General features: G+C 53.6%; 2 protein-coding genes across 2 annotated transcripts; one reads left to right on the top strand and one right to left on the bottom strand.

The window, feature by feature from the left end:
• Positions 1 to 1,559: 1,559 nt before the first annotated feature.
• On the top strand, positions 1,560 to 4,955 carry ISF_09349 (forkhead domain containing protein; the record flags this gene model as incomplete). The annotated part of the gene is made up of 1 exon (XM_018852952.1): positions 1,560 to 4,955. One exon carries the CDS (start codon positions 1,560 to 1,562, stop codon positions 4,953 to 4,955), a length of 3,396 nt encoding a protein of 1,131 aa, XP_018699879.1.
• Positions 4,956 to 5,784: 829 nt separating this feature from the next.
• ISF_09348 (polarized growth protein) lies at positions 5,785 to 8,701 on the bottom strand (the record flags this gene model as incomplete). The annotated part of the gene is made up of 3 exons (XM_018852951.1): positions 5,785 to 8,369; positions 8,417 to 8,560; positions 8,626 to 8,701. 3 exons carry the CDS (start codon positions 8,699 to 8,701, stop codon positions 5,785 to 5,787), a joined length of 2,805 nt encoding a protein of 934 aa, XP_018699878.1.
• Positions 8,702 to 13,111: the final 4,410 nt, after the last annotated feature.

Raw genomic sequence — 13,111 nt, 5'->3', positions numbered from 1 at the left:
GAATGAAACGACAAAGGGAAAGTAGAAATGGGCAGTAGGCAGTCCGTATTCAATGATGAAGGTGTAGAGAAAGTGAGGGTGAGCTGAGCGGGGTGCTGGGCTTTATGATACATTGCGAGCGTCTATCTTGTTCTTCTCTAACCAGATAGGTCACAATAATTATCTTCTAAGATGGGTGGGAGTTTTTTCTTTGATTAGGGGAGGTCAAAGACGTGGTACTGTTCCATATCGCGCTGGTGGTGAAAACGAGTGGACGAGGAGACTTGACTTGGTGTTGCGTTAAGCGCCCGGCAGCGTGGACTGGTCACTGGCTGACAAACTGCACCCAACACAGAGGGTTTACGAACGTACTAGGATGGATCATCTCTTTCGTTCCCGACAGGAATGATGGGCCATGCACATTTGGCCTTATTCATTCATTCACATGTGCAGCAGTGGATGCCGCCTGTGTGCGGTAGGGGCTGTCGGCTGTCGTCGAATGGTGGCTGGTTTGTATGTAGTACGAGATTGGGATCGTGCATTGCAGAGCGTTGAGACGTTTCCTAATCGATTAGAAATGCAATGGATTTGTCTTGTTTTTCTTTTTATTATAACAATTATGCTTGAGGTTGTAGGGTAAGTAGAACAACATTTGAGAGATGCTGGATATTGTTGAGTGGGAATCGGTCCAGCGCAGCACGCGGACTCAAAATTCGGAAGGCACATGGGGTCCTGTTCGAAAAAAGAAGAGAAAAGAAGAAGATATTATTTCAAGGTATGTGAAATGATTCATCGAAAGCCCAAGGCAGCAAAGAATTGGGCCATGGGCATGGCACATGGTGCTGTTTACGCCATTGCGGCCGCAGCCGATCGACTTTCCCCCGCTACGCCATGCTTCCGCGTGGCCGCGGCCCTTGATAGTCCACTACTAAGAAAGGTGGGCAAAACTATCTTGGACTGGAAGTAGGAATACGTCGGTCATTTGCAAATCGTTTTAGAGGCAGGTCTGGCGAAGAATGGCATCTGGAGGCGGAGCGGACAAGTAATATTGAGAGCTCTTCCAAATGTTACTTAACAAGATATTGGCGGGTTCGTCAAATCGCCCAACAGTTACGCGGGATAGCAGCAATCAAACAATCCCCAAGCACTGTCGCTGAATGTACCGACAGGCCTTACAAGGTTCGTTGGCTTGCAGCATGCTTTATGACCAGTATTAGTGGTCCAAGTTAACTACAATGGCGCTCTAGCAGTGGGAGTCATACAGTGGAGTTGAAATGCAGCCAATCACAACGCGTCACTCCACCGTCTGTTCCTGCGCTCCCGCCTGCGACCTTCAAACCAGATCCCGACGTATCGCCCGCGCCTGCCAAATTCTTTTGCCCAAGGTTGACAAGTCAACAAACCGACGACGACTTTCGTCAACGGACAACCGCCCAACCACCTGCGCAGGCTGCAGAGCCTTTCTGAGAACCCCATTCTCCAACTCGATTTTTCTTCTTCCCAGCTGTCGCCACGCGCCAGTGCCTTCAACCCGCTTCCCCCGGCACCGAGGGCGAAGGAGCTGTCCGCAAGTAGCAGCGATGACTTCGTTGAGCGTAGGCCACCAGGGCCTCCCCGACGTCGCCGTCGCTGCCGCCACTCATTCTCTGCCGCCGCATCACTCCGCAACGGCATCCAGGACCACCGAATCGACACGGCCCGTTGCCCCCGATACCCCCGTTGATGCGGCCGAGGTTTCCACTGCGCCGACCTCCTCCGCGCCAACGCGGAAGGACACTGCCAACGGCCCTTCGACCCCGACAAAGCGACCAACCACCCCTACAACGAATGCTTCCGCCGCAAGCAACGCACATAATGGTACGGGGGATGCCGCAGCAGCACCCCAGACTCCCATCATCACACAGCCCAGCGCAAACCCGCCCGCGCCCGCGCCTACGACTGCCAAAGATGGCCAACTCGACACATGCCAGCGGACCCAGGACGCCGCCATGGCCAACCTCGAGCACTATGCGCCTTCGACACCATTCACACCCATCGCCACTTCCAACATCGATCCGCATGCCTACATGATGATGGCTCTCGCTTCCATGTCAAACGCAACGCCATCGACAATCCCACCCCCACCCACCGTCACCCCAGCCCAAGTGACCCTACCCAACCCCATGGATGATGCTAATATCAATGGCATGGCCCTCGGTAGTACCGCCCGCCAGCCTGGTGCCGAGAATGGCTTGGAATCCTTTGCGCGAATAGAATTCGCCGATTCCGTCTTTCAAATGACAACATATGCCGTCATTATCGGCCGTGACCACCGTGCTATGCTACAGGCCCGCCGCGATGAAAAACGCGCACTGTTGCATATGCTCCGCGTCAACGAGTGTGCCAGCATGGGCATTGCGCCGCCGCTTCCCATCGTTCAAGATCGCAGCCATTTCAGCAAATCATTCGTCTCAGAGGAAGGCGGCATGCTTGGCCCCGAATCGGACGGCGAAGAGGCCGGCCGGCCAGCGAAGCGTCGCAAAACGAGCACCGCAGGCTCATCTCAGCAAGAAGTCGAGGAGAATCCCGAAAAGGTCATATCCGATCGCCAATATGTCTCACACACTCCCGGGGCAGCCGCCGTCGACCTCACTTCACTACGGCCCTCACCTTGGGACGTCCCTTTTATCGGCATTCATTCTCCGGGTCCAGAAATTGCGAGCAAGACCAAAGCTATCTCTCGCGAACATCTCAAAATTGCCTTCAACCAAGAAAAGGGCTTCTTCGAGGCAATTCCCCTCCATAAAAACGGCTTCTTCTGCCAGGATGTGCATTACATGAGCGAAAAAGTGGTACTAAGATGTGGTGACGAGCTACAGATCAAGGACGTTAATTTTCGCTTCCTCATCAACGGCGTCGAAAAGGGCAAGACGGGCGCGGAGGAGCATCTCGCGGAAGAACAGAAGAAGGCCCATGGAGGTAAGGAGATGAGTTTTGAATTCGAGCAGACGCATGGCGATGGCCAAATCCAAGATACTAGTGACGAGTTGTCAGACGTTGACGATACACCTGCGGAATTGTCAGACCTCAACGAGGATGGCGAGGGCGAGGGCGAGGGCGATGGTGATGGTGATGAAGAAATGGTCGAGGAGGATGCTGTTGAAGGTGAAGAGGCAATCAAAAACGAAGCCTTTGCAGACCAACCGAATCTCCTCATGCCAGAAATACCCAGAAAGAGGGGCCCCGGCAGACCCCCCAAGAATGGCATTATGTCGAAACGCGAGCAGCGTCTGCTCAAGAAGCAGCAGCAAGAGATGGCCAAAAAGACACTACCGCAGCCGCCCCCCATCGAACAGCCTATTAAGCGCAAGGTTGGTCGCCCACGCAAGCATCCTCTTCCCGAGAATGCCGGAGACCAGCCCGAGAAACGCAAGTACAAGCCCAGGAAGCCGCGCGAGGATGGTGCTGAGGGCTCCGATGCCGAAAGACGAGCACGGGAGAAGAAGGAGAAGAAATCTCGTCCCAAATCGCCGCCACTGGAGCTTAAGATCGAGGACTACACCGATGAGCAGCTTCAAAAACCCAACAAAAATTACGGCGTATTGATTGACGAGACCCTCACTGCCGCCGGTCCAGATGGCCTTACGTTGAAGCAGATATACAAGAGAATCTGCCAGAGATACCCATGGTTCTTTTTCCATACCGAAACGAAAGGTTGGGAGAGCAGTGTCCGCCACAATCTCATTGGGAACGAGGCGTTCAGAAAGGACGAGACGACCAATTTGTGGTCGCGCGTTCCCGGTGTCGAGTTGGACGCAGGAAAGAAGCGCAAGGCCTCATCGCCGGACCGAGCAATGGCTGCCCAAGGGTATGGTCCCTATTCATATCCATATAATCCCCATCAGCAGCACATGGTTGGCCTCCCTGGTTATGGACAAGCTCAAGCCACCGGCTATCAAGTGCCACCATTTGGTCAAGGCCAACATCGACCCTTGCAATACCCACCTCCTCTACACCAGCAGCCGCAACCTCAACAGCAGCCGCAGCAACAACCTAACCACCAGCAACAACCGCAACAACATCCTCAACAACATCCTCAACAACACCCGCAGCAGCACCCACAGCAGCACCCGCAACAACATCCGCAACAACACCCACAGCAACACCCGCAGCACCTGCCTGCTCCAATCCCGGCTCAGGCACCGGCACCCACGCAGGTTACGGCCCATGGTCCTCCACCGCCGCCAACAAAACCAACGATGGAGTTACCACAGCCTACCTACAGCTCACCATATGCTGCACGACCTCCCCCGCCCGCCAACCCAGCCAAGATGGAGGCGCCAGCACAGCCCATCGCTACCGGTCAGCCAGTGGCGGTCAAGCCATCTCCTGGCCCTGCCAGCACATCCCAACCGCAATCCACTGTTGCGGGCAAGGCAGCGGCTTCCTCCGCGAGCCCTACACCCACCCGGCCTGTCATCGACCCACGATTACTGCAAGCGGTTGTGAACCTCAAAAACGGGCTCATCGAAAACCTTAAAAAGGCTCGCAACCCTCAGGCTGAGGCCATTGTCATATCGGCACTAAACCGCTGCGTTGGTCTGAAGAAGGAGGCCACCGAAAATGACAAGATGGAGGCCATCTGCATCAAGGGTATTGGTCAGCTCATTGTTGGATTCATGAAGAATAAGAGCCCCACGCCAGGTGGCGCTGGCACGGCCGCCAGTGATCCACCTCCAATTCTAGAAGCCAAAGTTCTTGTTCAACTGAATGGCTTCAAGGAAATTTCCATCAAGACTCTTAAAGGCCGTCTTGGAGAAGTAATGGCCGAGGCCGTAACCCTCTCCGCGATTGATCGAGTGCTTGGATTTGCTGAGGCCAGCACAGTCCGCCCTGGTGGCGAGGGCGAGTCGACCGCGAACCTTGAAGGTGTCGAGCAGCACCTGATGAAGTCTATCAGGCAGCTTCTTTTGGGCATGAATCAGAAGTTGGGCTAACTTGCTCCAATTACATTAAGGGAGTTTGCTCCAAACAGGTCGCATTCTCTGGCGTTTAGGTCTTTTTTGGTTTACACGGTTAGCGTGCTTTAAGTTCCATCTTTATTCAGCCTTGATAATGTCGTTTTACGAGTCAAGACGGGAGGGAGTTATGACGAGATCGCAGTCAAGTTTGGTTGGGTCTCTGCCCAAGTCGCGCTTAGCCGAAGCGCAGTATATTTAGAGGGGTCGTGGGCTGATGGGACAAGTGTAGCTACGAATATATCTCTTCTATGTTGAATAACGGGGAATGCTGCGGCGTGCTTTACTATCATTTGCTCGGGTAGTGCAGCGGATGTGCTTTTCATCTCTAATATGCCCATCATGAAGGCGTAAAGGATAATGTTGACAGAGGTGGTAGAAATAAAAGAACGAGATAGAAATGTCTTCTCTTCGCTAAGTCCATAAAACTCCCCTTCATCTCAATCCCCATCTCCATCAGAAACGTAACATCTTCTTTGTAAAAGACAAGCGTATATATACTGGGGAATCGAAAAAGAAAGCACGGAAAACAACAAGATTTGAGATATAGAGACAAGAAAATCAAGAAATTTCAAGACACCGATAGCAAAAGAGAGACCCAGAGCAAAGAAGAAGAAGAAAGAAAAATATGAAAACAAAGCGTGATACCCCGGCAGCATCATTTCTTTCCTCGTTCGTCCCACGCAGTAAAGCTCGCTCACTTTTCTAGTTACGCTCTTGCATTTCGCGCCGTATATAAAACAGTCATACCGTCATCAAGAACCTTCTTGCCGCGTCGCAAGGTTTGGCCCCGGCAGCACAGCGCAGCCTATGCGCTCTGCGGCATCGTATCATTATCGGCGGCCGACAGGACGCCATTGAGCCTGGCCTTATCAAGGCCCGAGACGCCGCTGTCCGTCTCCGCAAAGATGCCGAGACTGTTGTGGCCACCCGAGGCGGCGGCGGCGGCGGCGGGGCCTTCTGCCCTCTTCTCCTCGTCGGCCATCTCGTCGAGGTTCATGAGAGCGGGTGGGCGGTGGCGCATCTGCTTGGCCTTGGTGAGCGAGATGGTCTTTTGCTGGTACGTCGTGGTGATGGGTGCCGCGTCGTCGCGGTCAATCGTAGCTTTCATCATGGCCGCCATCCAGAGCCGGCCCTGCCCGACGTTGGGGACCGCAAAATAGTGCACCATGGGCTTGGTGAAGTTGACGGCCCGTGAGAGGCCCGCGCGCGGAGGCACCAACTTGAAAATGAAGACGGGCTCGTTAGACTTTTCCATGTCTGGGGACAGGGATGAGTTGGGAATCGATGGTCCGCCGACGGCGTTGGCAATGGTGGCGTGGAGTCCGGTTAGTCGGTCATTGTCGGCGGGTAGTACACGGTGAAAGGAAATGTCGATGAGGCCCTTTTCTTCCGTATCGTCTTCTGAGTAATAGTATGACAGTCGGCGTCCCTTCAATACGAAAAATCGTGGCTTCCAAGTTGTCATGAGATGTGAACTCTTCTTCCTCATCCAGCCGAAATACTCTGCACCTTCCTTGGCCTCGGTGGGTCCGATCTTTAATAGCCCTCGCGTGTACGCACTCGTCCCCTTTTTGCCCTTCTTCTTGCCCTTGATTGGTGCAGTAGCTGCGCTGTTGTTCTGGCTGGTGACGTCAGGTGAATCTTTCTCCAGGCTTGGCGCGACAGAAGGAGTACTCTGCCCAGTCGCAGGCGAAAACGATGCACTATCTTTGGCAGAGGTATCGGATGGCGATGCCCGGCGCTCCAAGGTGAGCTTTTCGGAAATGGCGCGCATGCCATTGCGACTTTGTTTTTGACCCGGGCGGCTCACAACATTTGCTAGCCAATCTGAGTTAAATCCTTGCTGCTTGGGTGCGGGCTGTGCACGATTCGAGTCCAGTTTTGTAACAGGCGGTGGAACATTATCTTTCAGTGGGGGTAGAGGTCGAAAAGATTCGGTAGTGTTTGTCGATATGCTTCTGCCATGCACGGCCGGCTGAATGCCGTAGTACTTCTGAGCAGCAGTAGACGGCCCATCGCGATAAGAATCAACACTACCAAAGCGAGAATGCCTAGAGAGTGCAGTAGCGCTACGAATCCTCTGCTCTTCTGCATAGCTGGATTGCCGGGAGTGGGCAGTGCTCTCGCGCTTCTTAAGCACGTTTCGCCGCCTGCCCTCCGCATCAGTGCCAGAAAAGTATCCCCTGTCGAGGTCGACCGCTGAGTCTTGAGCTTTTTCGGATGGGATCAAATCATGTAAGCCAGCGGATGACATCGGCCGAGCACCGGGTTGCGCAAAGGCGTTGCCAAGGGTCCAATTACGGTCAAACGATGGTTGCTTTCTGTGGCCCTCTACCGGGGTTAGGGGTGGTAGAGCCGGTGAGGGCGCAGCGGCGGGCGCAATCCGGAAGTCTGTCGACGAGTGTCGTCTGGAGTGGTGCAGTTCTCGGATGGAAGCAGCTGAAGGCCGTTTTGCGTGACCTGGTCGGCTATCGGCCATCCTTTGCGGCGAGGCAGGCGTCACCTGGGTAGTAGGAGAAACCTTGGGGGCCTGGGCAAGATGTCTAGTTGAAATGGACGATGGTCTGTTAGAGCCGGAGGTCGTGACCGTGTTGGTACGACTCCTGCGATTTCTTGTCCCCTCGGAACCGGCGTCGCTGCCATATCGTGGTCGCTTGACGGAAGCGTCGTTGTTCGCCACTTCGTCTTGGAGAGCCTTTATCTTATGCCAGGTCTTGAGTCTGCGACCAACGGAACCAAGATCGAATGCCTTGATAAAAAGAGAGCTCTGGTCCATGCCTAGCAAGACCTCGCCGCTAATTTCCTGGTCACGAAAGACTTCGCAATGCTGCTTTTCGACGCCGGCCTCGAACAAATACTCAGCAACCTGGTCCGCAGACCAGGCTTGTACCTCTTGTTTCGTGTGGGAAACATCCTCCTCTTCATCTGTTTCTTCACCACGAATGTATGACATGCGATGGTCGATTGGAGCGCTGTATTCGGAGCCAGAGTCATTCGCGTGGTTTCGTAAGTTGCTGCCAGTACTGATAGGAGACCTCAAGCGCGTGATGTGTTCATCAATGACATTAAGAGTGTCAGAAAGGACGCGACTATCGTGGCCAGACGATTGCTGAGGAGACAGGCCGGTTGTAGGCACAGCGGGCGAGGCATCGCCTGTTTGGCTTGGTGCGCTTTGAGGGAGTGAAACTTCGGACAAGGTGGGAATTGAGAGAGAAATAGAAGCGGCATCAGGTTCTTTGGTACTTGAAGGCGCGGGTGTATCATTTGCAGTACTCGTCGTCGGCGTAGGCGGAGCTGGAGAGCCAGCGGTAGCGGTGGGATGGGTCGGCGCTTCGGCGGGCGCAGCGGGTGAGGGCCCGGGTATATTCTTCGGAGCTGGACGCGTATATACTGAAGACGGTTAGTTTGAACCAAGAACTTGGCTCGAGGAGGCGAACCTTCAGGGAATAGTCCAGTGTTGCCATTGAGCAGGTGTCGGCCAAGGAACCAGCCATCGCCGAATTCGTCATCGCGCTCAATCAGCTCGACTCTGTCGCCTTTCCCGAGACTGAGCTCATCTGAGCTCCGAGCATGGAAGTCATCTATACAGCTGTGAGCGAGAGAGAGGTGTCACAGGCCCGCCTGGGCCATCGCAATGAGGACATACGGATCACAAAGAGGGTGTCGCCAACCTCTGGGCGAGGGCCGTCGGCGGGGCCTCGGGGCGGGATTGGGCCGGACATGGTCAATGGTGGCAGCGGGAGTCCTAAATCGAAATAAATTCAGCACTGCCAGAGTGCCGCGGCCGGGCAGCGATGAGCTCTGTTGATGTTGGGGCTGGCAATGGCGGCATACAGTGTCGAGGTGGCGGGTACTGAGGACGTAGGGCTAGAGGGCGACACAGCAAGCGGGCGCAATGCGCAAGTCGGTGGCTGGTTGTGGAGGGGCTGCTCGCAGGAAATTCGAAACGACACAGCAAGGCGGATATGAGGGGGCCAGCGGCAGCGGTCGTTGGCGATAAACGAGGGTGCGATGGAATGCTGTCTCGAGAGATGGCTGTCTTGAAGGACGGATGGGATGAGCGAAGGAAGTGTGGTGTGGTGTTGAGGAGAGGCGGCTTTTGGTGGGGACTGAGAGAAGCAAGACGGCGGTTAGGTGGAGATTGTGGTCGAACTACGACTGCAAGTTAAAAGTCACTCTCGTCGTGACTGATGAGTGGTGGCGGGACTGTTTTGAGGGTAAGGTACAGGGGTTGTGGTGGGCGTGAGGTGACACAGGAGGTATCTTTCCAGCCCATGTCACCATGCAGATTGGGCGAGATGGGACAAAAGGTACCTCCTTGGTGTCTGATGTCTCGCGGGCAGGCGGGGAAGTCCTCATCGCCGCCAAGTATCTAAGACTTTGTTCTCGGCAGGTATAGCTTATTTTCGGTGCCTTGGTGGGCATCTATTTAAAGGATAACTGCTGTTGATTTACTGGATGATATCGGCATCTTTTGATGCCGTCCTACATTGTACTATTTACCTATTGCGGGGCCAGCCTTTATTAAAATCTGCAATTTCGATTCAAAAATTCTGTGACATCCATCTATCCACATGCCACCTTTCATCTCGGGTGCTGGTGCTACTCTACCATGCCCTTATAACAGCCTAGTCGACGGGCGACGATCGTTTGCGCCAACGGCTTCGATCTTCGCTCGTCCTTGGTTGGCTCTGGCGTATGGCGTGTTTGTCGTGTGGCATCTTGTGGTATTTGTGTGATTTAATCCGATATTCACAACAAATACCAAGCATCAGGCTCATGTCGGCACTTGCTTTTATTTGCTACATTTCTTGTCATATGAATTAGATACCACCTATGCATAATCCGTGGCCGCTGCTGATATACGGAGTACCTAGATTGGCTTCCGCAGTACCGAAACCTCGCCCAAAACACTTTCCGCGTCGGCTCAACCGGCAGGCATTTGTATTACCATGGTTTAGTCCGTGATCTATTCTTTTTATGCCTGGCCAAAATCGAGACGATGCCCAATCGCTTCAACAGTGCGCACCAACGCTGTCCTGGTCAGCGTGGGCAAAAATGCTCCTCGAAACGTACAAAAATCCCAGAAAGCTCAGTCGGCAAAAAATCCGATGAGCACTTGAAATGAATTTGCTAAAATTTGTGTGAAGCGTGTTTCTCAGGCCCCCATTCTGGTGTGCAGTACCGAAAAAGAGTGAGCGGCTGATGCGGCTGTTTGCTGGCCTGCCTGCGACCGTTTTCACGGCTCGTCACTTTTCTACCAGCATGTCGGGAATTTTCCTTCATCACCATCCGAAAATGGTCCCTCGCCTTCTCCTAGACGCCTTCATAGCTTCGTCAAAATGCATCCGAACCAACCGCACTTCTCGCCGTCTACTGAACAGCCCTTCCCTGGCGCCGTGAAGACATATCCCGCTCCCCAACAGCACCAAGCCGTCATGGAAATTCCACTCGCCATGCAGCCAACGAGCTTTCTATTCCACACCGACGGTAGCGTTTCGACGGATGGCAGCAGGGCGTTTTCGGCTTGGAGTCGCAGGTTAGGGGAGGCCATGACAACTGCGCCTACCAGCACCTATAATCAGCGTCTCTACATGTTAAAAGCAGCCTGCGAGAAGCAAGATATCTTCTACATTTTCATGCATCACGGATTCTGCACTTGGTCACACAATCGTGCCGCCACCCACCACCTCCTCCGTCAGTTCGCTTCGCCTGATGTCGTCAACCAGGGCTTTGATGCTCTCCAGGTCTTGCTCCATCCAAACAGTCTGCTTTCACCAGCAGAGCTTGACTTCTTTTGCAAAATTCCCGCCCCAACATTTGACCATCTTCTCCCTCCCCCAATACTAGCGGAACTTTCCAGGCAGCTCAGCAATTTTATCTTTTCATTTTCCAAACAATGGCACAGGGCCGCCCAATGCATCGTGGAGCGGAAGTTCCCCTTTCTCGCATACGAAATGCGGGATGCACTGCGATGTCCGTGGGGTCTCGTGCACAACCTCCTCTTCACCATATCTCACCGATTGTTAGGCTGTCAGGATGGCCTTATCGCAAATCGCTTTTCTGAGATCTTTTCTCGCGATCAGAGCTTTGAGTTCGGCAATCTGTCCAACCCGCGCCCCGCAGACCATGTCAAACGACATAGGGATACCGTGGCTGCCCAATACACTAATCTACTCAGGAATCATCACTCCCAAATGACAGTCATGGGCAAGTTAATTGTGAATTGGTGCTACATAACTTTTGCTAATACTACGCTCCCGCAGCTCGAGGACAAGCCGCGCAAGGAAGAAATCAGATCCAGCACTGTCAAGTTTCGATGACCACGACTCCTTCGGGCTTTCCTCGAAACGCGATTCTTCCGTCCATGCAGAACCAGCCCTCTCAATTGTCAGGCCCGTCCGCCAATACTAGCCTGCCAACCGTCCATCAGGCACTTCCTGTTACAATACCGAGTCAGCCTGGAGAGGCACCAATATTCATGGCTCAGCAGCCTCAAAACACGGGGCCAGCTGAGAATCTAGCTGCGCGCTTAGATCCAAATACCGTCAATATTTCTAGACGGATACCTGAGGCAGAATATCCACAGAGTGCCCACGGCTTGCCATCTCTTCGAGTCGGGCTACATTTGGCGCTGCAGCGTAGCCCCAAGCGATTGCCTCGTATCTTAGAGCCCACCAAATACTTCCAACATGTTGACAACATCGTTAGTCAGCCGACCAAGTTAGATGTGGTCTACCCATTGACAGAGATCGAATTCTCCTTGACGGGAGAACACTTTATAAAGCTACCGGTGCCGCAAGTCGACTTCAACGTCTGCAGCCTGCCAATTGTGAGGTTTGAAGACAACAGTCTTCGATACAGAGTGCGTGTCTGTCGATTTCCGTCGGGGGATTCTGTAATGAGTGAATCCAAGTGGGTGGAAGCCAGGGTGTTTTGGCCCGAAGAATTACACTTGACGGTGAATGATGAGGCATGCCTCTTGAGTCGCAAACAACACTTTCATACAGATTTACCGGCTGATATTTCCGCTCGAGTCAGGCCTGGGCCGAATAAGCTCCGCGTTAGCCTACCCTTCCTCGCTAATAGCGAGAGAGGTTACGACTATTTTATTGCAGTTGAGCAAGTCACTGTCCAAAGGTATTCTTCGGTGTGGAGGACTATCAACGGCAATCCTCACATTTCTGCCGAGATGACGAGAGACAGAATCAGGCAATTTAATCGGCAGCCGGACAACAACGAGATTTCCGTGATTAGTAGTACCTTGAACATCTCAGTCTGTGACCCTATCAGCTCAAAAGTGTGTACTCTTGCGGTCCGCGGCGTCAACTGCAAACACATTGACTGTTTTGATCTCGAAAAATTCCTGCACTCTCGTCCAGGCAAACCTGGTTCATCACAACCCGAGCCCTGCCTGGTGGACTGCTGGGCCTGCCCGATCTGTCATGGCGATGTGAGGCCGAATCAACTACGCATTTGCGACTACTTCTCTCAAGTCTTGGAGCAGCTTCTCGAAGGGGGTCACGCCGAAATAAGGACTATTGCGATCAGTGAGAATGGCGATTGGCGGCCTCAGCAGGAAAAACTTGAGGAGGCTTCATCGCAGCCAGGAGCACCACGACAACCTCCGCATCCACCAGAAGTCATTGAGATTTTAGACGATTAGCAGTTCAAGAAGCACATTCGGGCACCGGTCACTCAACTATGTACATATGAGGTGCGTGATGCAAGAAACATGCCACTGTGGCCTGCATGTAATAGGATGCTACGACAAGACTCCACAGCGAGGTCTGATATCTTCATGAGTTCGTGCTGCTGATGCAGGTCAGACGAATTGCTAGTAGCTACTTAACTAGCACGCACAATCGCGCACGGAGCCTGAGTAGCGTTTATCCCGCATCCAACTCGCTCGCCGTAGCGCTAACCCGTTGGGATCATCGCATCCGACCATCCGACCACAACGGCCAATGGCTTGCGAAAAGGCATCCAAATCCGTGTTGGGCAAGTCGTCATTGCTTATATCCCCATGGACTCCATGCTTTCCCCTCCGCGCTTGCTCTCCCCCTACCATCATCTCACCCCCGCAAAACCGGCTTAGGAACACCAGACCGTCTAACCCGTCGAAGCCGCCA

This window comes from Cordyceps fumosorosea, assembly GCF_001636725.1.
Source record: "Cordyceps fumosorosea ARSEF 2679 chromosome Unknown scaffold_46, whole genome shotgun sequence".
In the NCBI taxonomy this organism is placed as follows: Eukaryota; Fungi; Ascomycota; class Sordariomycetes; order Hypocreales; family Cordycipitaceae; genus Cordyceps; species Cordyceps fumosorosea.
This window is presented reverse-complemented; position numbering and strand designations above follow the sequence as displayed.